The sequence below is a fragment of the Lissotriton helveticus genome, chromosome 6, assembly GCF_964261635.1.
Source record: "Lissotriton helveticus chromosome 6, aLisHel1.1, whole genome shotgun sequence".
In the NCBI taxonomy this organism is placed as follows: domain Eukaryota; kingdom Metazoa; phylum Chordata; class Amphibia; order Caudata; family Salamandridae; genus Lissotriton; species Lissotriton helveticus.
In genome coordinates this window covers 202,355,146-202,379,661 of record NC_136067.1, presented here as the reverse complement: position 1 = coordinate 202,379,661, position 24,516 = coordinate 202,355,146, and the positions used below count along the sequence as shown (strand labels likewise).

The 24,516-nt window shown below is 42.7% G+C and overlaps 1 protein-coding gene across 1 annotated transcript in view; it reads right to left on the bottom strand.

Annotated features, from left to right (window-relative positions):
• Positions 1-24,516, bottom strand: part of RHAG (Rh associated glycoprotein) — a 260,401-nt gene that overhangs the window by 5,570 nt on the left and 230,315 nt on the right. Inside the window, exons 7-9 of the mRNA XM_078647599.1 lie at positions 20,198-20,319; positions 11,528-11,601; positions 7,745-7,818 (exon numbers count right to left, since the gene is read on the bottom strand). Of these exons, the coding sequence (XP_078503725.1) occupies positions 7,745-7,818; positions 11,528-11,601; positions 20,198-20,319 (270 nt within the window). The remainder of the gene's footprint in view (positions 1-7,744; positions 7,819-11,527; positions 11,602-20,197; positions 20,320-24,516) is intronic.

Sequence of the window (24,516 nt, the reverse complement as noted above, 5' to 3'; positions counted from 1 at the left end):
AACAGTCCAGTCTGAACTGCCAAGCCAGGTCCTCCCTGTACCCGAAACAAGCATCCTAGGATGGGTTTCAGGGTTTCACCCCTCATCATCCAGGATTGCTTGAACCCAGTGTCACAGTGAACCCGGGTCCCACGTCTGGGCATACCCGGCTCACTTATGGCAAGTAAGCAAAAGACACACAATTGATGTATGCCGAAACCAGTCCTAAGATGCTGGTTTCTAGTCCAGGGAGGACCTGGCCTGGCAGTTCGGGCTGGACTGTTCCCACTGGGGGCAGGGTCAAGACTGATTTGCATATTGCGAGGTTCAAACTGGGATGGCATTGTGAGCAAAAAAAACAATGGGTTTAGACCCAGATCTCCGCACTGGGGTGAATGTATGACATTGTTCTGCATTCTGTCCATCATTTGTCGTTCTGCATTTGTCACCCCGAGTTGGATGGGTATGCCCAGATGAGGGTCCTGTGCTCGCCATGCCACTGGAGTCATGCTATACTGGCTGATGACGGGAGAAAGCCCGAAACTGCTCCTCTGATGCTTGTTTCCAGTCCAAGGTGGACCTGGCCTGGCAATTCAGGCTGGACTGTTTCCACTGGGTGCGGGGTCAAGATTGATTTGCATATGGCTGGGTACAAACTGGGATGGCATGGTGAGCATAAAAACAATGGCTTTAGGCCCAGCTCTCTGACTGGGGTGAATGTATGGCATTGTTCTGCATTCTGTCCATCATTTGTCTTTCTGCATTTGCAAGGCATAGTAGGCATGGGCAGTGTTAGACCCGGCACCATTGGCATGACTCCCTTCCATTTTTCACTGTTGCCTCATGTGTTTTTCTGGTAATAGATACTTTGGGCACTGTGCCACTGCTGTCCAGTGCCACAGTGCAAGTGCTCCCTACTGTAAATTGATGTATTGATTAGTGATTCCATGATTGACTATTTGGTTCACTTGTCATACCCTAGTACAGTGCACTGAGTGTGCCCAGGGCAGGTAAATCCAAATGCTGCTAGTGGGCTTGCAGCACTGGTTGTGCCACCCACAGAAGCGGCCTTGTAAAAGGTGTCTAAGGTCTGCCATTGCAGAGCCTGCGTGCAATCTGGTACTGTCATGCTGACTGGGCAAGTGCATCCACTTGCCAGCCCATAAATCTTCCCTTTTCTTTATATTAGTCACCCCATGGTAGGCCCAAGGGCAGGGTGCATTGCAAGTATAAGGTAGGACAAGCCCTGATGTGTGTGGCATGTCCTAATAGTGAATTTCATCCATTTTCGTTTTTCACTATTGCAAGGCTACCTGTTCTCCATAGGCTAGAATGGGCTGCTGGATTGTTACATGTTTATATTCCTAGCAGACTCAGAGAACATGGTAGAAATTCGAGTTTAGTATGCCTGGACTCAGAATAATAAAATACATCTTTTAGTAAAGTTTTTTTTAATATTCTGTGTTTTCAAATACCAGTTTTAGAAAGTATGTATTTGCTTGCCTAACCATTTGAGCCTGACTCTGCTAGGTTGTGTATTTCTTGTCTGTGTTTGTTTGTGACAGGACTGGGGAATTCCAGGAGACAGGCTGGGGCAGCCCGGAGGTGAATAAGGAGATCTGCATCCAGATGGGAGGGAGGAGTTGCACCTGGGATCTGAATAGGGTTAGGCCTTACCTCATGAATGCTGGCTCCACCTCTTGTGGGGCGTCAGATGTGCCTGCCCTGTGCTGTGAAAGGGAAGGAGAAGTCTGGTAAACAGAGTGCTTCAGAACTGGCTTGAACTGGGCACATGACCCTCTCCCCTCAGAGAACAAAGGATTTTGGGGTATAAGTATTGGGACCCTGATCCCATGAAATTAGATCACTCCTGGAACTGACAAGACGAAACCTCTGCTGAGGAGAAGGAACCTGAGGAGAGACTATTCCCAAGCTGAATTGCTGCTTGGATGATAGGCCTGCAGTGGTTGCCTGACTGCCAAAGAGATGAGAAAGGACTTTGTGGACTTTACCTTTAATTTTCAACTTGTGCAAAGATCTCCAATGGCTTGGAAGAGAGCTTGCCCCCTGACGGAAGTCCGAGGACCAGTGGACTTCACCAGCCTTTGTGAATTGCTGCTGTCCCAGTGGCTACAGAGTCAGGGAGCTGTGACCGACTCTCACGACCGGCCTGGTGTCCTGTAGGCACGGCATTGAGCAACGTCTGCCTCGAACAACGCAAGCTCTGCACTCACCGACTTCATCCCAACACCGCCAAGGAGCCGTAGCCTGCACTGTGACTGGAAGGACACCGCAATGTGCAACGCCTTGCTACACCGAATCAAACTGGTCTGACCGACACGTCACTGCTGCTGACTTCGAGTCCTGTGACTGCACCGGAGTTGGGCACCACCTCGCACGCTTTGCGACGCACCACCCGACTCGCACCGCTGTCCGGACTGATCAATGCCAGCTCCCGAACTCCGGCTCTGTTGCAGCACCGTAAAGCTAGAAGCACCGCAACGAGCAACGTCCGCCTCGAACAGCGCAAGCTCTGAGCTCACCAACGCCATCATCGAGCCGTAGCCTGGACCACGACTGGAAGGACACTGTGACCTGCAAAGCTTTCTTTTTCTACACCGCGACGAACCCCGGAACCGGCTCTCACATCCATGCTGGCTGCCTCAAGGAAAAGGTACTGTGACTGAGTCTGTCAACATTTGAGTAGGCCCGAACCTCCGCGGTCCGCTGGATTTGTTGGACTCTGTGTTCTTTTCAGCAACGCTGTAGCCGGACAAGGCTACCGACTCATCCAGAACCGTGAACTAAGCTTTTTAAACCTGCACTCTTGAAATTTGATAGTACTGTGGATTCTTTTTGTCGTTTATTGGTCTTGTGGTAACTCTATATAAAGTATAACTTATTTTTTATATAAAACCTGTGTGGTGTCCATTTGTAGTGTTGTCCCTGGGTTACTGTATATGGTCACAACTCCTTAACTTACATCGCCTCTGAAATTAGCCTTGACTGCTCACGCCATGCCGCCTAGAGGGTGAGCAGGGGTTATTTTGAGATAGTAATCCCCTTGCCCTGACTAGAGGAGAGGGTCCCTGCTTGTCACAAGTACCTACCTTTGCCAACCAGAGACCCCCAATTCTAACAGGCAGGAAGAATTTGAATTACCTAAACGCGCAGAGAGAAAACTGCCTGTGCATCAACCCATTTATTTTTTGTATTAAAAAATCGAAAATGTATTTTTTTTAACATCAAAACGTCTGCGCTGTGGACACTTTAAAAATCAGTGGCGGATCCTCTGTGAGCCATCTGCCACCCTGGTGGGCTGGGCTGGGGACCAGTCTGCCATTGTTTAAACGTCCCCAGAGTCTTGAAGTTCCCTTGCATCTCGACCAGGAATCATGGATAAATGAGTGAAAATGAATCATGTTTCTTAGGTGTAAGAAGGAAGTGAGCTACAGTATTCTGCAGCTTACTGAGTAAAAATCTTCGCAACCATTACTATTAGTCATTCCTGTAGTCCAGGCAAGAAGATATTGCTGCCTGTACCACACTTTATCCGTCTTCTGATTAAACAAAAGTGTCATTTTTCTGGTGTACTTTTGTTTCCTGGGCTGGCTTGTTACATGTTATGCTATGTTATGTAAACAGTATTTATAATGCGCATAGCTACTCCAAAAGAAGTGTACCTGTGCATGCCCAGCAAAGTAGTTAGACAGAGGAAAGAACTAACTAAACTAAATAACTAAAGAGTAAGGTCTTCAATCTCTTCCTAAAGATATTAGGTTCCTGAAGAACACATAACTTTACTGGGAGTTGGTTCCAGGTAAGCATGGGCGGAATTTGCGAATTGGCAATACGCAAACTTGCGTATTTACGGATTCGCAATCCGCAAAATCCGCGAACTCTCGCGAATTTGCGGATTTTTTTTTTTTTGTGTTCGCAAGGATTTCTGCCAGTTCGCGAGGGTTCTGTACCAGTTCGCAATTGCGAACTTACTTGTCGGCTCGCAACGGCCGCGACTATGTTGTTTCTACATCTGGTTCATCATCACAGGTTCACAGCACCCTCTGTTTCACCACTGCCACCCTCTGATACACCCATGCCACCCTCTGGTACATCACTGCCACCCTCTGGTTGGTTTATCACTGTAGATTATGGGGGTGAAAAAAAGCAAGCACACCTGCCCTGCTTCAACTGACATGAATTAATTTGGGGTTGATTAATGTGACACTGAATTTAAACTTCCAGTCTGGCTGGCACCTGCTTCCTTATCTGTAATTTGCTTTCTGTTGCAGTGCACTTTTTTTTCACAGGACCTTTGTGGCCTATAGTTACAAGTAGGCACCTGAACTCTGAAGGGGCCCCTCAGGAAGCACTACAGGGAATGGTTACTAATGATAAGATTGAACTTTTGCACCTGCTGAGTGCTTTCAGTTTTGTCTGTAATTGCTTTCTGTTGCAGTGTAATTTTTTTAACAGGACCTTTGTTGTATACTTGTAGCTATTCTCTGAGCCTGCTGTGAGGGTCAGAGCAGGGTCATAGAATAGTTGCAAGTAGGCAAATGAACTCTGGAGGGGCCCCTCAGGAAGCACTACAGGGAATGGTTACTAATGATAAGATTGAACTTTTGCACCTGCTTAGTGCTTTCAGTTTTGCAAAAATCCAAATATCCAGCAGCATCCACAAAAAGTAACCCTTCCAGGTCAAGATACAAATCAAAGTGACCAGCACATGATGAAAGCACTGGGAGGAGCCTGGTGGACAGGAACAGGAAGTTGGAAACTGTGGGGCACTTCCTTCCTCCCACCCCCACCCCCCAAAATGGACTCCTTGCAAAGAAAAAGTGCAGGCAAATGTCAACCTGAGGAGTTATTCTGATAAAAATCATAATTTTCAAGGTTTATGCTGCCTGCTGGTGGATTTCTTGTGCGAAATTGCAAATTTTGCAATCTCGCAATTGCGAGATTGTCGCTGCCCGCCGCATCTACGTGTTCGCAAGTGTTTACTCCCGCGAAATTGTATAGTATTCTAGTTGGCAAGTGCGACCAAGCAAAAAATCCGCTTCGCACGGATTTTACGAATTTTCGGCAAGTTTGCGAGAATTCGCGGATTGCGAATTTACCGAAAATCCGCAAAATCCGCGAGCGGAACGGATTTTATGCCCATGCTTAGTTCCAGGCTACAGCAGCCATACGTGTAAGGGAGCTGCCACCTACGCTTGTCGACAGAAACTCGGGACTCCTGACATATCATTTGTTGAAGAGCCCAACTGCCTAGCAGGGGACATAGAACCTAAATCTTGTTCTCAGCCCATAGAGAGCTGCATGAACAATAACCAGGGACTTAAATGTCACCCTCCTCTTTCACCAGTAACCAGTGTAAACTGCGCAGATGTTTTCGCACCGCTGACCCTCCTAGGGAGATTAGGGAGAACTCTGGCCTCAACATTCTGGACAACCTGGAGTTTATTCAACAAATAGGCAGGCAGACCACATACAGCGCATTAGCATAGTCAATGTGAGATGTGAATATGGCTTGGGTATCCGTTTTCCTTGCTGAATGCAGGAGTAGTGGTAGGAATTTTATCAATGCTTTCAGAGTGCCGGAGCACATTCCCGAATGTTTATTAATCTGCAGGTTAAAGCACAGCTTTTCACCAAACCAAATTCCTAAACTCTTAATGGGTCAACTAATAGGTGATGGCAAGGGAGCCTCATCCAGCCAGGAAGAGTGCCAGAACAGAGGAGGGAAGTTACAGAAGAAGAGAATCTCAGTTGTATCCTCATTGCACTTCAACTGAGCCAAAGTGAGCCAATGGAAAACTGCAGTCAGGCATGTTTTTACGTGAGAGGTGGTAGACTCATTTTTATTCCATGTGAATAAGAGCTGAGTGTCGTCGGTGTACACAATGACTTTGTGCTGGAAAGCTCTGCACACAACTGCGTGGTGTTTTTTGTTCTTGTTCATGGCTCCCAAACGTTTGGCTGGCGATTGTGAGCAAGATAATCAAGTGCTAGACCACCTCCCGGAGAGATTTCTCAATGCAAGCGGTTGCAGCAGGCTACTACTGGTTGCGTTGAGAAAGCTGACGCTCACATTGAGAAACCTGCTGGTCAAATGGAAACTCTAATCGAGCAGCAGAAAGAAGCAGAGCCCTCTGGCGCACTGCATGGTGCCATTCGCACTGATTGTACAGTGCGGGCCAAGCTTCTAACGCTAACAATCAGCGTAAGGAACGCAACAAACTGAATTCCACTGGTTGAGGATCTCCACAGAGTTTTTAGGTAAGTGAGTGGAATTCAGAAGAGTGAAACTCTGTGAGTTGCACCCAGCCCTACATAGTGTACCTCCTGCACATTTCTCTGACTTAATGTGAACGCCAAGGAACTAAAGGTGAGCAAAGTCTATTCTGAAGGAACCTGAATCACTTTTGAGTGTACTTCCGTTCGGGTGACGTGAGAGCGGAATTATTGCCCATATCAAAGCTATTCCAGCTTTCAGCCACCTTTTCTGTTTCCAACACTGATATGCACATGAGGCAAGTTACGCCAAAGGTGCACATAATCTCAACAATCTATACAATATTTACAAAATGTGTTTTGAAGGCATTGACATGAATTAGTTACAAGAGTAAAGGTCCGACTGAAAATACTTTTTTGAAGGATGCCTTTTCCTAGCCATGTCCAGTGCATAAGAAAAGTTTAATTACATTACACATTTTTAGTACTAGTGAAATAGTAATAAGCCTCAGTGGCAGAGATCTTTCCACTCATTGGGTGGCATTGGGGTGGGGGTATGGACCTGGAGAGATGGTCCGAAAATGAGAATAAATACTACTAAATGGGATGGATTTATTTAAGGTTGGGCTTGGGAGTGCTATGCTTACATGCTACACTGTCCCACCTGGATTACGCTAATGCGCTCCTGGTAAGCTGCTCAGGGTCTCTGGTTAAAAAACTGCAGGTAGTGCAGAATTCAGCGGTCAGACTCCTTATGGGGCTCTCTCCCAGAGATAGTGTGCGGACTCACTTGCGCGTCTTGCACTGGCTGCCAGTTGAGTCCCGCTTGAAATTCAAAATGCTTACCATTGCTCACCGGGCCTTGAATAATATGGGCCCCCTTTACCTACAGAGAAGATTTGCCTTTTATGAGCCTGGCAGATTGTTGCGGTCCTCGGCCCTATGGCTGATGTAGATCCCGAAGTTCAAGCGCCATTGTCTCGGTGGAAACTCCTTTGTGCATAGGGCTGGCCTGGCCTTTAATCTACTGCCTTTAGCCTTAAGGACTACCCAGGATCCAGTGCTTTTTAGAAAGAAACTCTAGACCTTGCTGTTTTAATCTGACGCTTGTCATTCTCTCTTCAGGAGCTAGCGCCAGGACACTTTGAGTATCTGAGTGCTCTATAAGCTTAATAAACATAAACATAAACATAAACATAAATACAAATCCATATGAGACTAATCAAAAATTACACATTTGCAGTGACAACAGCCTTGCATGTGTCAAAACAGGTGTAAATGTACTTCGGGTCATTTTTGTTTAACACACCTTAAGCAAATGTGAATAAAAGAAAAAAGATGAGGATGCTTTAAATTAAGTTAATTCATATTTATTTTCAGTATCATTGTCAGTCATGTACATCATGAAACTCTATTGTTATGTTTTTTTAGAACCATATGGAGAACTTAGCAGTCCCAATGTGGGTTAGGTAGGCATTTGAAAATAGTGGTGTTATACATGACTGGAGACATAATGAGGATATCTTACCTCCCAGTAGAGGGAATCATCATAACAGTTCTGATCAGGAGGCTGTCCCCAGATGGGTATCTTTAGAATGAAGCCTGTTAAACAGTAAAGTGAACAACATTGATATCTATGCTTGTAATGCATTGACAGTGACATTTCACAATTTTAAATTATCTGTCACTTTTTAAGTGTCAAAATTTAAGTCATAGGTGTTTGCAACTTTTTTGCTCATAGTTAAAAACTAAAACTTCAGTTATTTGTCATGAGGTTCTGCTCTCAAAGGCTGATTCAGATACATGCTTTTAAAAGTTGGAAATTTACTCTGCAATGATTGGTCTATATGTTTTCAGAAAAGCGTATAAGAGTCACAAAAGTTCTCACAGCACATGCATGGAACTAGGCTAATTAAAAAAAACATTCCAGGCTATATGTCTTACTGAAAATAAATGTATTTTGCAAAAAAAGAAAAGAAATGCTGGTTTAACATTTAATGGGAGGGGTTAAGGAATTAAATGCATCTTTCTTTTTCCAAGAGTAGAAAAAGATTTGTTGCATACCATTTTCATGTTCTGCTTTTTAAATCGAGAATCTCTTGCTATTCTATTCCAGATATGAAAAATAATTGTTTTCTTCAATAGTGTGCTGTCACTTCCCAAGTTTTTTGCAGCAATTCCAGGAATGCACTCAGGTCTCAGACCCAAGCAAGGCAGTGAAATACTAAAATGTAGTCTGCTAGCTCCCTACCTTTACTCAGCTCTCTCAAGTGTCTTCGGACCCAAAGAAGCCTTGGGACTGTGGGTGGTGTACTTGTACCATCAACTAATAGCTTCACTATCAGATATGGATCTGTGAGAACCACTGTCAAGGTAGGCAGAGGTGGGAATGTTAAAACTCTGATTAGAGTTTGTGCTTGGCAGTAGAGTAAAACCATAAGACCACAGATTGCTGCTATTAATATGCTTAGGGGCCCATTACGATGTCGGGCGGATTGCCTCCGCCAGGCTGGCGGTAGCCACCGCCGGCCTGGCGGAGGCAATCCGCCCGACATCCACACTAGTTTTCCCCCCACCATATTAGTATTGCGGGGGGGACCTCGGTGGACGGAAAGACCGTCCAAAGCTTTTCCGCCCCGGTCGCCTTGCGGCCGGGGCGGAAAAGGAATAATATGGTGGCGGTGTCTATCAGACACTGCCAGCCATATTATGATGGTTGTATGTAGGTGCTTTCCGCGGTGGCGATGCCGCCACGGAAAGGCATGCGGTCTTCACTCTGGGGGCCCCCTGCGGGCCCCCAGAGTGAAGGAGAGGTGGGGTGCAGAGAGCACCCCCGCACAATGCTAAAAATACAGGATGTGCCCGCCACTGTAGAGGGCACATCCTAATACCCCCCATGGGACCCCCGCCCTTATGGCAGGCGGTCCCTATTACCACGAGGATGGCGGGCGGGCAAAGTCCGCCCGCCATCCTAATGACCCCCTTAGTGTCTTAAAACTATGTTTATGACCTGTGCTCTCAATTTCAGATGGATTAGAGACTTGCAGAAGCCCTGCACAGAAGGAAGATGCGTATGTGACCTTAAAAAGTCGATTTTCATAAATTGAGAACTAGAATTGTGAAGTTGAGGACAACTATTAATGCCTGTGGCTTGAAGCCTATTAATGGGAAACTTAATAAACAAAATCAAATGATCAGCTCTATCAGAATCATTTTAGAAGGTGAATAAAAGTAAGTGGCTAGTGTCAAAATCATCGAGAAACTGAGGTGCATGATACAGTGCTTTGCATCATGGTCGAAAGCTAAATTGAAATTTGCCACATACCTAGTGTTTCCTGATTTGGGTTAATAAGTGGGAAGAGTTTGACCTTTAAATCTCTGTTTTGAGAGTAGTAGTTTGAGGACTTGGCAAAATATTATAGTAAACTAAACTATCATTTTTTTCAGCAGCCAGCTGATTGAACAGCATTTTGCATATGCTGCAAAGGGTATTTCATCCTCCTACCATTTGGTGAGTACCAATTAACATAAAGTGAAAGGAAAATATTATTTTCTTTTTAGCTGGTATAATAATTTACAGTTTTAATAGCTTGTGATCCAAAAGGCTTGTATTACTGAACATGGAAACCAATAATCTCAAGATAGAAGAATATCTAGGGCAGCATATTGAGGGACAAAAAATCAAAAGGTAAGTGCACATAGGGAAGCATAGATTTACTGTTCGTAACTCTACATCTATGTACTTGGAAGATATAAGTACTGTGCATGTACATATCTGTGAAGTTAGGAATATAAATCAAGACTTAGTTGTCGAAATTTAAAAACTATTTTGTCCTATTAATCTGTCCCACCATAATTTTTGGTTAAATAAATATTCATGATGCACCCCATTCAAAAATACGTACGGGAATGATGAGTTGGAATAGGGGGTGATCGATTAAGACTGTTATCATTATTATATAATGGTGAGTATATGGGACTGGGGTTTGTCAATAAGAAATATAAAGAGTCACATTTAATCTGAGGGATACTAAAAATGTATGGAATATACACCTGGCAGTCTGTTTAGCATAGTATACTTATATTTCAGTCACTTGCATAACTAAAACCATCCTTCATTAGCAGACTATATTTGGTGAGTTTCAGAAACAGAAACTTCCAAATGCTAAAGACATTCCACATGAAAACAGAGAGCTACATGGTTAGGTCGGGGTATATATCAAGTACCACAAAGGGGTTATTTCCCATCGCAATAAATGTCAGATCCCATTTTACATAGTGTATAGCCTCAGAAAATACAATAAATGTATAGAGTTAATTTCCTTTTCCCTACCAAGACCTATAACCAGATCCACTTCCTGATCAGTTTGGTAATTTGGGGAAATCTTGAATTGATAGAGATTACACTTTCAGGAACTATTTTTGCTATACTTTGTGATTTTATGTATTACGGCACCACAAGCATATCATACATTCTATTAATATAATATTTCAAAAAAGAGCTAAATTAGTGCAAGCCCTTTTAGATTAAGCAATTTTAATTCTCACTACAGTAAATACCATTTTGAGCTACACATCTGAATTACCTTAGAGAAGAGCAAAATAAAATTGAATTTATGGTTCATAGGCTAATTGTAGCTTAACATCAGAGGATTAAACCAGGTCACCATGATTATTATGTACAAAGTATATATATATAAGTATATACATATATATACAAACACAAAGTCGTGGGTCTCCTCGCCACTTTATGTTGGCGGGCTCGAGGTGAGGACGCGACCTTCCACACACAGTCCAAAGATTTTCTCTGTGTTTATAAAAACACAACAATCCACTCGAGCCTCTGTATTTTTCTTGAAGCGTGAATTTAATTACTCAAACATGCAGCAAGTAAACGGCCGACGCGTTTCAGTGCCAGAGCATCTTGGTCACGGGTCAAAGAAATGTTTGCGCAGTAAGAATACATATAGTGCAAATTCATTCACATAGAGATAGGACTACTCTTTCTCTACACTCAGGTGATTTTGGCAGACATCTTGGAATGTTATTATTTGATAGAGACGAAATCTAACTCCTGACAATCATTTATGTTTTAGAATGGCAATCCATTAATTTACATATTTTTAGCTTTCCCCTGTTTGACGTCCCACTTCATTGAGTGAGTATATTCTGGCTGTTCCTAATTATTTGAACTAAGTTGAAGCGCATACATTTATTTATACTTTGATTCACAATGTTAGACAAAATAGAGTATGCAAGAATGCACAAATCAGGAGAAAGCAATCCAATTTTACTGTTGAAGGTCCCCTACCTGTGATTGCTCCACCGATGAGGGCAACTCCAATAGTAGCTGCCAGAGCAGCAGCTTGAATTCCAGCAGAAGCACTAAAGAGAATTACCAAAGATAAAATCACAATTTAGTAGCCTTTCCTCATCAGTTAAAACATTCTCCTTTCTAAATAATGTTGTATGATCACAGAGTCAAAAAGATAACATTAAACATTTTTACCATGGAAAAAATCTTTTGACGCTAATGGAGCAAGAAAGCATTTTGTTACTTAAAAATTCAATATTAGGCTCTGAATCTCATAATCAAGGAAGCAGCTAGAAGGATGTTGCCAACTTAGACTAAATGATAAATGTACCCCCCAGACTAAGGAAGTTAATGTCTAACCTCTTTAAGCAAAGCTCATGGCCGAAGAGAGTTGTTAAATAATTTATTGAATGAGAAAAAGATATAGGGACATCTCTTGATTAGAGCAATTAGAAAAAGGCAATACCTGAAACACAACATGTGCAAACTAAAACACTAACAAATATTAGAAGAATTATTGATACTTTAGCACTACTGTAGAAACTACAAAAAAACGGAGTCCAGCTAGGAAGGGAGGAACTGCAGGCTTACTGAAAAGAGATACCAAGCATTTTTTTATCTCCCAATATCCTAATATTTGTATTTGTACAGTAAGAGAAACATCCTTTCTGACCACAGTTCTCCTAACTAGGGGGTCGATTAGGATGGCGGACGGACAAAGTTCGTCCCCCATCCTGTCTGGGGCAGGGACCGTCCGCCACAAGGGCAGAGGTACCGTGCCCCGAATTAGGATGCACCCGCCACAGTGGCGGGTGCATCCTGCATTTTTAACATTGCGGCCGACGGTGCTGAAAGCACCGTCCGCCTCAATGTAAAAAATGCATGTTGTGCGTTTCACAGCGCAAAATGACAGGCACCGCGTGATGCCTGCCATGTTTTACTGTGAAACGCAAGGGGGTACCATGGATACCCCCATGTGCACCCCCCATCGCCCCCTTCACCCTAGGGGCCCGTAACAGGCCCCCAAAGCAAAGCCCGTATGCCTTTCCGTGGCGGCATTGCCGCCACAGAAAGGCATCTGCATCCGGCCATCCTAATATGGCTGGCGGTGCCTGATAGACACAGCCACCATATTAGACCTTTTCCACCGCGGTCGCGGAAAAGCGTCGGACGGTCTTCCCCTCCGCCACGGTCCCCCCGCCATTGTAATATGGCGGGGGGAAAATAGGTGGCGGACAGGCAAGGATGGCAGACGGATCGCCACCGCCTGCATGGCGGTGGCGATTCGTCCGCCATCCTAATTGACCCCATTGTTTGCTCAGTAGCTGCTGATGACAGGCTTTCTGCCTGCTGGAGGAATAAAATCACTAATTTGATGTAGTATTTGAAAGCATAATATAATAAGGTCATGGAACAAAACACAACAATATCAAATGACAAGGAGAATATGTAATATGTAATTTGCAGAATACATTCATGGCACTAATAGGTTTGTGAGAGGGAAAGGATGACTGTTTCATTTAGGTTAATATATGTATAGATCTATGCATGTACATGGTATTTCTATTGCACAAACCTAGCCAAAAGGCAGCAGAAAAGGAATAGTAGAATAGGAAGCTAATTCACACACAGTTAATGCATTGCGATGTGGTGCTCTTTAAAGAGGTAAATCTTCAACTCTTTCCTAATTTGGAGCATCATTTGGGCAGTCTTGATGGATATGGGGTCCAGATTATCTGTGCATAGATGTAAAAGGCCTATTGTCTCGTTTTTCTTTTTCTTTACTAGACTACTTAGTCTGCAGTCTAGATCTATTCTGTCTGCAGGTGTGGTGAGAACGACCAGAGAAGGTGAGCTTGTCTGCAAGATAAGTGGGGGTGCTAGTGTGGTGACTTTATTAATGATGCAGCTCATTTTGAAGATGGTGCAGATAGCAGGAAGAGGCAATGGAGTTCCATTAGACTTGGGTGGTGTCATCATATTTCTTCAGGCCCTGGATGAGACAAGTTGCAGTGTCTAAGATACCCATCAGGTGTGCCAGTGTGAAGGCTGGGGGGGGCGATAGAGTATGGCATTACGATCATCCAGATGCGGGAGTACAAGGACTTGAACAGCTGTTCTGAGGGCGCTTTCTGAAATAAACAGTTTTACTTTCTTTAGAAGAGAGAGATGCAACCAGGCTGTCTTTGTGTTTTTGGCAAATTTGGTGACCATCGTAAATCCAAGTGATTTGCCATTCGGCAAAAATTGGGGTTTGAAACTGTCAAGAATCATGTACTTGAGCCAGGTTTGTACTGTGTCTTGCTTGTTAATGTTTATATAACGTCGACAGGCATCTTGGGACACAGGCAATGATTTTAGGACTGATGTTCAAGGAAGGACTACTACAACAACTAGTGGAAAACTTTGCATGTTGCTGCCAAAGGAACCACTGGAGGACTGGAGCACATTTCCAGCTCTTAGCTCAAAAAACACAACCTTAGCAAATACAAGTAATTTCTTCTACTCACAACATCTCAGTGGGCAGCTTGGGTCTATGATCAGACTTCTTGATCAAACTATCCAACCTTATGAAGCTCCTTTCAGGATTGGCCGATGTAAGATTTTCTATCTCCAGGAAAAGGCTGGTGTAATTCAAACACTGTAGGGTTTTAGCTAAACCAAATGTCAAATTATATCCAGCTGCATTCTCTGGGGAGTCATCCACAGGTTCACAGGTCCTGGCCAATTACACCTAATGCTCATGGAGTGTCATTTTAATGGGGTAGTATAGCGACATCTCCAAAAAGTGGTAGTTGTCCAATCTGTCCACCTCAGTCATCCCCTGGTGTATATAGAATGCTTAGGAAGGTTGTGCTCACAGTGGCCTGGGTCTAGTAGGGTTGGCTTCCCATGGGCTCCCAAAGATAGCTCCTCCCACTTCATTTTCACTGGTAGTACTTGTTTTAGGATCACAAAGCAAACTGTGGTATTTCCAGAGTATAATTTGTCTAAATATTCTCAACATGCATGGTAAAAGTACCCACCACATGGTGGATATTTGTTATCTGCTTCTTAGTAAGGTGATATGGACATAGGAGTCTGTAGCCATAAAGCACATAAGTGATGCCACTTTTCCATGACACAGCTAACCTGCAACCTCACTGTCCCTCCAAAGCCTTCTGGAACTAATTTGAGGTAATAAATTAATGTCAGCACTGAGAATCTATGTAGGTTTGGTGATTTGACCGGTGCAGATGTGTTGGACACAGCAGATTTCTTGGCCATGCTGTCCAATTTGTAATACCCCAGTTTTTTTGCCTGTTAACATTTTTATATTTTGCCTAAGTTAACATTGACTTTTTCCTTTTTTTTAAAAAATATTTTTATTGAGATGGATCGGAATATAACACAAAATTACAAATACCAACTGAATACTATCAGACATTTACACATATGGACTTAAACTATATTGCATGTGATAAAATCAGACAGTTAATATGTAAAAAATCTCAACAATCAGCAAAAGAGCAGCAAAAGTTCGCGAGAATGTTACAGTCCAAATAATGCAGGGGGATCGTTCTCCCATCAACTCCCGATCTATTCATCTTAGTTCTCTCCAGTTCCTAAGAGGAGCCCAAATCCTTTTACCATACTCTTTCCTCCTTTTACCCTTAAAGCTATATAGGCATTCCTCTATATTATGGATCCCCAGCAGCCTGGTTAGCCACATCTGAAAAGAGGGCGCAATCGGGTCTTTCCAGGCCGCGGCAATTAAGATTCTAAAAACAGCTACGGATAGAAAAATAAATGCTTCAGCTTCGTGTCCAATTGCTAAGTTTTCATCCCTACCAAGTAAAACAGTAATTGGGGATAGAGATATTTGAAGCTCTAGCAGCCCCGATAAAAAATGTTCCATTTCTGTTAAAACAGGTGTGAGATTCTGACAAGAGTAAAAAATATGCAGTAGATCCGCCGGGCCTTGATTGCACCTCGGGCATTTATCGTTGTCTCTTAAACCCCATTGAAACAGCTTTGCAGGGGTATAATACAAATTGAAGACCATCTTGTAATGCTGCGCTTTTAAATTAGTTGCTCTTAATACCTTTTTGTTCAGTGCGAGCGCATAATCTATGTCTACATTTGGATCCCCTATTCTTTGAGCCCAAGCAGACTCTATCTGTGCAATATCATCACCCAGCGCCTTCAAAAGATAACTATACCCTACTTTGATCTTCTTGCCACCATTTATTACATACTTTATAAGAGGATTTATCTCCTGTAATACTAATCTCGGTCTGAGTGATTTGATCGTTTGCTTGACTTGATTATACAGGAGCCAATGGGTGGCCGGAATACCGAATTTCTGTTGTAAAATATCAAACCCCAGAAAATCATCCCCACACATAACATCCCCCAAATATCTGATACCCAGCGCCTTCCATGAACTGCTATTTCTATTCTCTCCAAGATGAGAGAAGGGTTTTGAGCTCCATAAGTCAATCATACCATTGATCTTCGGAATTTTCAAAAATTTCAATATCGCCTTCCAAGTACCCCATACGCTTAGCATTACTTTGCTTTTACTCCTTTTAAAGTATGAAACATTAATTTCTCGTGTTAAGAGCCCCCAAGCCCTTTCTCCTACTAATACTTCATATATTGAGGGAATTCTATAAAAGCCAGGTGGAGTTACTAAAGTATCATTTTTCAACAGAAGATTCATTTGCAGCAGTAAACAAGCCCAGTGGTACAACCTCAAATTGGGTGCAGATAGCCCTCCTTCCTCCAATGGTGCAGAAAGTCGAGCTAGTGATCTCCGGATTTTCCCATACTGCCACACGAATTTTACAAAAACTGCTTCCATTTTTTTTAGCAGACCCTCTTCTACTAGTAAAGGTATGGCACGGAATAAATACAACAATTTCGGAAACATTGACATTTTCAATACGTTCACCCTCCCAATCAAGGATAAATGTAAGACATCTATTCTTCTGAGTTCTATATCTATTGAGGTAAGTAGAGGCAGGTAATTTTCCTCAATAATTTTCCCAACATTAGCATTGATTCTTACCCCAAGGTAAACTGCGGAATCCACATATCTTGGATCTCTTTTATGGATGTTTTTTGTACCAATTATTATTGTTTTTTCCGTATTAAGCCTATAGCCAGAACATAATCCAAACTCATGCGCAAGCTGAGTTAGTTCAATCATTGCCGTTTGCGGATCCGTGGTGGTGATTGCCAAGTCATCCGCATATGCCAATAGTTTAGTGCTATAACCATTAGTTATGACTGGGGATATGTTATCAGAAGCGAGGATTTTCCTGATAAAAGGGTCGATGAAGAGAGAAAAAAGTATCGGGGAACAGGGACATCCCTGTCGAGTTCCTCTCCTAATCACCACTTCTTCCGACTGCAGACCCATTGCGTTAATTCTGGCTACTGGATCTCTATACATAGCTTTAATTGCATTTCTACATTTTTCTCCAAAACCCCTTCTAGCTAAAGCCTCCCACATAAAATCCCAAACTACACGGTCAAAGGCCTTTTCGGCATCTAAAAGGATCATGGCCATATCTCCTCCTGTAGCAGCATTTGAGTCAAACAGCGAGATTGCTCGCGCGATGTGTTCTGTTGTACCCCTTCCCGGGACAAACCCATGCTGCCAGGGTGAGACAAGTTGACCAATTACCCTCCCTAGTCTTTTGGCCCATACTTTCGAATAGAGTTTTGCATCTGAATTTATCAATGATATTGGCCGATACGAGCCAGGGTTTTCCTCAGGTTTACCCTTCTTATGAAATATTACGATATTGGTTTGTTTCCATGTGTCAGGGATCATTCCAGAGCAGATTATTCCATTAAAAAGGTCTACCAACATAGGAAGGATTTCCTCTTCAAGAGCCCTATAAACTTCTAATGGTAGCCCATCTGGACCTACTGCTTTACCCGCTGCTAGTTCATATAATGCGGTCTTGATCTCCTCTGATGTTATGTCTAGGTTGTGCTCTCAGTGGCCTGGGTCTAGTAGGGTTGGCTTCCCATGGGCTCCCAAAGATAGCTCCTCCCACTTCATTTTCACTGGTAGTACTTGTTTTAGGATCACAAAGCAAACTGTGGTATTTCCAGAGTATAATTTGTCTAAATATTCTCAACATGCATGGTAAAAGTACCCACCACATGGTGGATATTTGTTATCTGCTTCTTAGTAAGGTGATATGGACATAGGAGTCTGTAGCCATAAAGCACATAAGTGATGCCACTTTTCCATGACACAGCTAACCTGCAACCTCACTGTCCCTCCAAAGCCTTCTGGAACTAATTTGAGGTAATAAATTAATGTCAGCACTGAGAATCTATGTAGGTTTGGTGATTTGACAGGTGCAGATGTGTTGGACACAGCAGATTTCTTGGCCATGCTGTCCAATTTGTAATACCCCAGTTTTTTTGCCTGTTAACATTTTTATATTTTGCCTAAGTTAACATTGACTTTTTCCAATGCTTTCATGAAGGATTTTTTTATGTTGCCTTTATAATCTTCGACCTGTTTATCTGAATGTCTTCATTTTTATGACTTTTACCCTTTTTATTAACTTGGTTTGGACCATTTGAATGCTGCACCTCTTAACTTCATTGGCATTTGACGAGTGTAACATAAAATCAAATGCAGTTTCTTTGAGGAGGGCCATGCGCTTGAAACACCCTGCCAAGGAGGATTCAGAAGGTCCTCACACAAAAACCATTACCTAACTGATTCAAGTTGGTTGATCATTGTGGGAGCTCTGTCACAGCTCCCATGAAGATTGTGGCCTCTCTCCATCAATTCCTAACACTCTGATCTCCACAGACCAAAGTCACAAACTCAGAAAATTGTTGAGTAATTTTACACACTGGCTGAGCTCTTTTCTACAAGTACCTTTGCTTCAAAGATAAACATTTGAAGGCTGTACATTAACATTTCAAACAGATAAACTTAGTAATGAATGATGGTATTTGATACTGCTTTCAAAAATACAAACTTGATTGTGAATGATAGCATGTTGTCAAAATCCACACAATCCCCTTATTAGATGTTTCTGTTGTTAGGAATGTCCCGCCTAAGGGCCCCATTACGATCTTGCTCGGAAGGGCTATGGACCGCATCCGTCAAGAGTGAGCTCAACTTGCTGCCCCTTTTTCCGAACGACGCGTACCACTGTACGAGCGAGCAAGTATGATGCGTATATAGCCTCAAGCTCCAATCGACTCATACATGTCAACCATGCCTTGCGCAATGGGGCCGATTTCTTAGCGAGCAAGTACGATAAGCGCGTCTGTCAGTTAGATAGACTCGCTCCTGATGAGATATCGTGGTTGCCAAAGATGTGCTTTGGGGGGCCGTAGGGGGCCCCGTCACACTCAGCCTTACAAATCGGTCACTGGGATACACATGCATGTACGGTGCTGTGGGCACTGAGGCGTCCCCACGACAGGGGGCACCCTTTTCCGTGACCTACCTTTTTTCTCTACGCATTGCATCGTACTCGGTTGCTCGGAGCACCGGAGTTCGAGTCGTTTGGAAAGCTCTAATGGCCAGAGTCAGCCATAGGACTTTCCCAGGAGGATCCTAAGTGGGCCATAAATGTGAAACCTTTGTAATATGGGAGTGAATTCATGAATTTAGCACCCTGAAAAGCAATTATTTCTGAGAAGAAGATATTATCCAAAAGTGTTGAACACGTAATATTTGATTTATTAATTTTAACTTCAAGAAAATCAGTGGTAGAGTTTTATGGGAATTATTCAGACTCATATGTCAAGAATAATGTTTCCCACTAGACTAATCCGCATTATTTCTAGAATCAGATTTATTAAGCAATTGCATTGTCCCTTGTAACGCAGGGCAACGCAAGTGCTTAAATGACATTTACCAAGCTAAACACATCAATATTTGTGTGGCCTTGGGTCACTTTTCATCCGCAAAGTGACGCAATGTATTGCACTGCCTTGTGTTACCTTGTATCAGGGAGGTATTACATGGGTGGAGCATGAGCATTCCCGTGCATCAACACATGAATTTTTGTGTAAAACCAGACTCACTAAAGGCTATAAACCTCGATTTGCACCAAAATGGTGCACCTACCAGACCTTGGCATAACAGGAAAAATACATCTTACTTCCTTTTTCTGCATTCTGGAGCACACATAAAAAGAAAAATGTGCCTTGTAGGATAGGTTTTGTGTGTGCAGGAACGGATACATTTCTGCACAAATATTACCCTGATGACAATGCAGGCACCCTCACAAGGGTGCCTGCATTGGTGCTAGGCTTCCGTCAATTGCACAAACGAAAGAGAGCAGAAGTGCATCATATTTGGTACATTTCAGCTCTTTTCCTTTCACACAAGGCACTGCAGCGAGAACCCTTCCTGCATTACACTGCGTGAAAATTGAGTAAATATGGACCATAATGTCTTAAGGGTAATAAAATGTATGCATTACAATTATGCACATGAAGCTCCTGTACCCAATTCTTCCTGAGAAAGTGACAAACGATCGATTCATATTTCAACACATAAAATAATATAATACAATGGCGAGATTCCCAAACATCCCTAACCCCCATCGATTCTCACTTTGTGACACATTAAGTTGAGCAGAATGCCCATTTAAACATAATTTCTCATATGAATCAAAAAATTCTCACCCTGGTTTAGCTCCAAGCAATGCTGCAACAATTCCTGCTAGACCTCCCAGGAGACCAGGTAGACCATGCAAATTGTGCACTCCGCAAGTATCTTGAATTTTCAATTTTCGGGCTAAAAATGGCTAGGAAAGGTACACATAATTTTGAGATGTTACGTTCAATAATGCATTGTTATGATTTCATCGAAATGAATATTTCACAGTCGTACATATTATAGTACTACTTATGACCCATGGGACCATATTCCGACCCCAATAAAAGAACCAATGATTTCCAAGCCTAAGCTACAAGGGTGCCCCACCCTCTCTAAATTGTGCAGTGACTGTTGGCACCTGGTTATGGAGTGGCAGTTATGGAGTGTGGCACCAATGGGGTGAATAATTACCACATGTGTGTAAGTAATATCCCTCTGCCACCCGCCATCAAACGAGCCAGCAAGCAATACCTTTCGAGAGGATAATTAATGCTGCCACTGGTCCTTCTTCATGCCCAGTATGGTTAGCGTGCTGTTTCTATCCTTCCCCAATGCCCCCGCCTCCCATCATCTGATTCCATGCCCCTATCCCCATCCTCATGCCCTCTACGATTCATGGGCCAGATCTTTCATCAAAAGGTGTATGCGTAGTGATCTCAAAGCCGCATTTTACTATGTTTACTCAGATGTATGAAAGTGGGGAAGCAATGCTACTTTTTCTTCTGTGCAGTAGTAGATATTCAGATAAATACTGGACTGAAGTCCAATGCACGTGCAGAGTGTAGAGACCTGATAAAAGATTTAGTCAGAGCATGGGCTGGGCACCTAGGAGGTCTATGCCAAGCGGCGTCTGAGAAAATATTTTAACTTGAATGATTAATGGACTTAATTGGGCAGGTATGAAATGGAGTTACGGCACATGAGAGAGCTCTAGATATGGCAAACAGACGTCCACCATGTATGTTTCGTGGGCCTTGGACTCTATGACAACTCTATATCGTCAAAGCATATTTCAAGGAAAGGGAACATCATATTTCTGAAAAATTGGAAACTGGAAGCCTGGGAAGTATATTTGGATTAGCTATGTCCACCAAGAAATGATTCGTTCAATAAGAGTCCTCTCTTTGAGTACTTGACCAATTCCAAAAGAGCAATCTATCTGATGCTGAACAGAAGAGCTGACTTTAATCTGTTATGGGCGGCTGCACAATGCCAGAGAAGGTCACAAAACGTTTGGAATAAACACCATTATGACTGGGAAGACCATATAAGCCGGGGAGTGTCAGACCATGCCAATGTGATGAGGAAAGCTTGCATAGTCAACGTTTCTCCTTCATAACAACACCCTCACACACAAAGCCACACACACGTGAGCACACATGAACACACACAAACATACACAAATGTGGGCATACATTAATACACTCTTGACCACATTCAAACAAAAACTGCATCACACATACTCTCAGACACAATGACATACATACATATATGTGCTCTCATTCTTCTCCCTGTCTCTTAAATACACACATATATATAATCAGGCACATGCAAACATGCATCTGTGAATACATAGAGGGCACACATATGCACAAGTACACATACAAACAGTCCCAACTGACCCTCATGCTTGTACCTCATTCCTTGTCCCTTCCAAATCTACCTACCTCCCTTAAGCAGTGTGTGTGTTCCCCCGATGCCCTCTGCGTGCCTGCTGTTCTGGTTCAGGGTGGGTGGGGGCCAGGGAGAGAAAGCCATATAGTGCTCACACTGCTCTGTGTATGAGGATGCAAATATTTCCAGAGCCTCTAGGCAGACAGCCTCTGGGCTTGCCTGACTGCTTAAAATAGACTGCAAGCATTTGTTCTGCAAGTCAACCTTGATAAGGCTTTTTTCATCGCCAAGGACCATTATGAGGACGACAACAGAGTGACTGTGAACTATGGCAGGCAAAGTCTGTTTTCATTCTCCCTCTCCCAGGTCTTTGTCTCATCAGCTTCTGTTGTTTGTCACACTTAACAATCGAATGAAGTGATTGAAAGAGAATCTGTTCACTTATTAGCTGTTACTGCTGTCTGTTGTACCTCAACTATCCCTTGAAGGAAGTAGAAGAAATGTTAATTAGGGGGTCCCCGACAGCTTTCATATATTATCAACAGATTAATAAAGTGTAAATAACTAAAAGAAGCAAAATGCAAATCTGAAAACATTTGGTAAGTATGAAGGAATTTTAAATTGTAGGCTAATCAAAATATTATGGACAATCAGTAGCATAGTCCTTCCCATTATAATTTTGATTTTTTATATCTAGGAATAAAACAAAATATTTAATAATTTTTGTATCTAATCCATGTAGTTGAAATCATCGAAACTGTGTAGACCAGGTTTCCCAGCTGCCAGTAACTACTAAATTTGAGTCACCGGGTTCCAATAATGATTCAGTGAGGTTCTCTAGATTCCAGTAATGATTAGGGGTCAGATGTAGGTGAGGGACATTTACCGATTGTAAAATACCGAATTTTACCGATTCGGTATTTTAGAATCGATAAATGCTATGTAGGGAAAAATTCTGTAAGTATTACCGAATCGTTAAGATTCGGTAATTACCGAATCGATATTTACCGATTCGGTATTCCCCATTCATTCCTATGGGCCTGGAGGGCCATAGGAATGAATGGGAATTACCGAATCGGTAAATACCGATTCGGTAAAAGGGGGAAAACATTGAAGTGTGGCAGGGTGTCACTTTGACACCCTGTTGCACCCCTAATTGTATATTGGTGCACATGTGGCAAACATACATGCCCTAAGGGCATGTATGTCTGCTACATGGCACTGAAATCATTTGCATGAAATTGCTTTTTTGGGGTTTTTCGTTATTTACAACCAACTTGTAGTTGGTGGTAAATAACGAATCCTAACATGGGAAAAGCACTCATTTAAGTGCTCCCTACATTAAGAATTCGGTAATTTACCGAATCGGTATTTAAGAATTCGGTAATTTACCGATTCCTTAAATTACCGAATCCTTAGATTAGGCCCCTACATCAGAAAAGCCTAATACCGGTCGGTAACGGCCGAAATTTGATAATTTCCGCCATTACCGACCGGTATTAGGCTTCCTACATCTGGCCCTAAGTGAGGGACCACAGTAGCATAAAGGTAAAAGACCAGTAAATTAGAGTACTGACTCCCCCATCATTGTGGCCAGCTAAAACTGGGTATTTGCAGAGTCTAAGCCAGGGACGGGGCATTTGAGGGCTGGGCCAGCCAGTATTAATCTTTGGCCTCCTTAATGACCAAGGCAGCTGGCATAGTATTTATAAAAAACGAATTTGAATGCATTGTCTACTTGGAAAAAACACGCTGGAGTTCAGAAAGTAAACATGCAATAAAAACGCCCTCTTCATTTAGTTACATTTGCTACATGATAGAGTTGAAATGTCAGTCTAAGTCTTATGACAAATTGCTTCTTATTCTTTTGAACCTGTAGATTTCTAATACTTTTTTTTCTCCGACTGCAAATTGAGAGGATTTTTTAAAGTGAACTATGTTACAGTCACGCTGGTGTATAGGCAGGCCCAAGGAATTATGGAGCACGGGAGGCCCAAATTATGAGGTAATGTTGACTACATTATGCGGGATGGAAACACAAATTATGCAACTTAATGAACCCATTTGGTAATAGTATTAATTATTTTGTCATTTTTTTTACATGTTTGCAGTGTCTGGCCAAACGTTTCACTTCATTAGTACCAGTTCTACCTCCAAATCAGCGATAAGGAACTGATAGGTGATCCTCACAATTTGCAAAGTAAGTTCTTTCTGTGGGGTAGCATATGTTGCCACATTTTCAGTAACTTTTGATCCGTTTGAGTTAGAAACAGATTTTGTTTGTCCTAAATTCAGCAGATTATACAGCAGAGATGGATTATGTGGCAAATGCTGTAAATTAATAATCATGTGGCCGAGTGTGAAAATAAATATTTTAGTATATCAATTTCTTTCTAATTCACAAAATGGAAATACCTGTAAAAGAACTGTAGACATATGTGAACATATATCAGCAGCTGTGAAAGCTGTAAAATGTCTGCTACTTAACGCCAGATCGCTGGTGAAACACAGCATTGAACTGGCGGATCTAATACAGGAAACCGAAGTTCATAACGGAATCCTGGACAGACGCTGCCTCAGGCCCAGATATTGTTAAAGCCACCCCCCGATTATGAGTGCTTTGTCCAAAACAGAGAAAAGAGTAGAGGCGGAGGGCTGGCCATAATCTATCACAAATCGGTTAGAGGGTCCTTCCAGCCCGGCACCACCGACCTATTTGAAGCGCTTGATT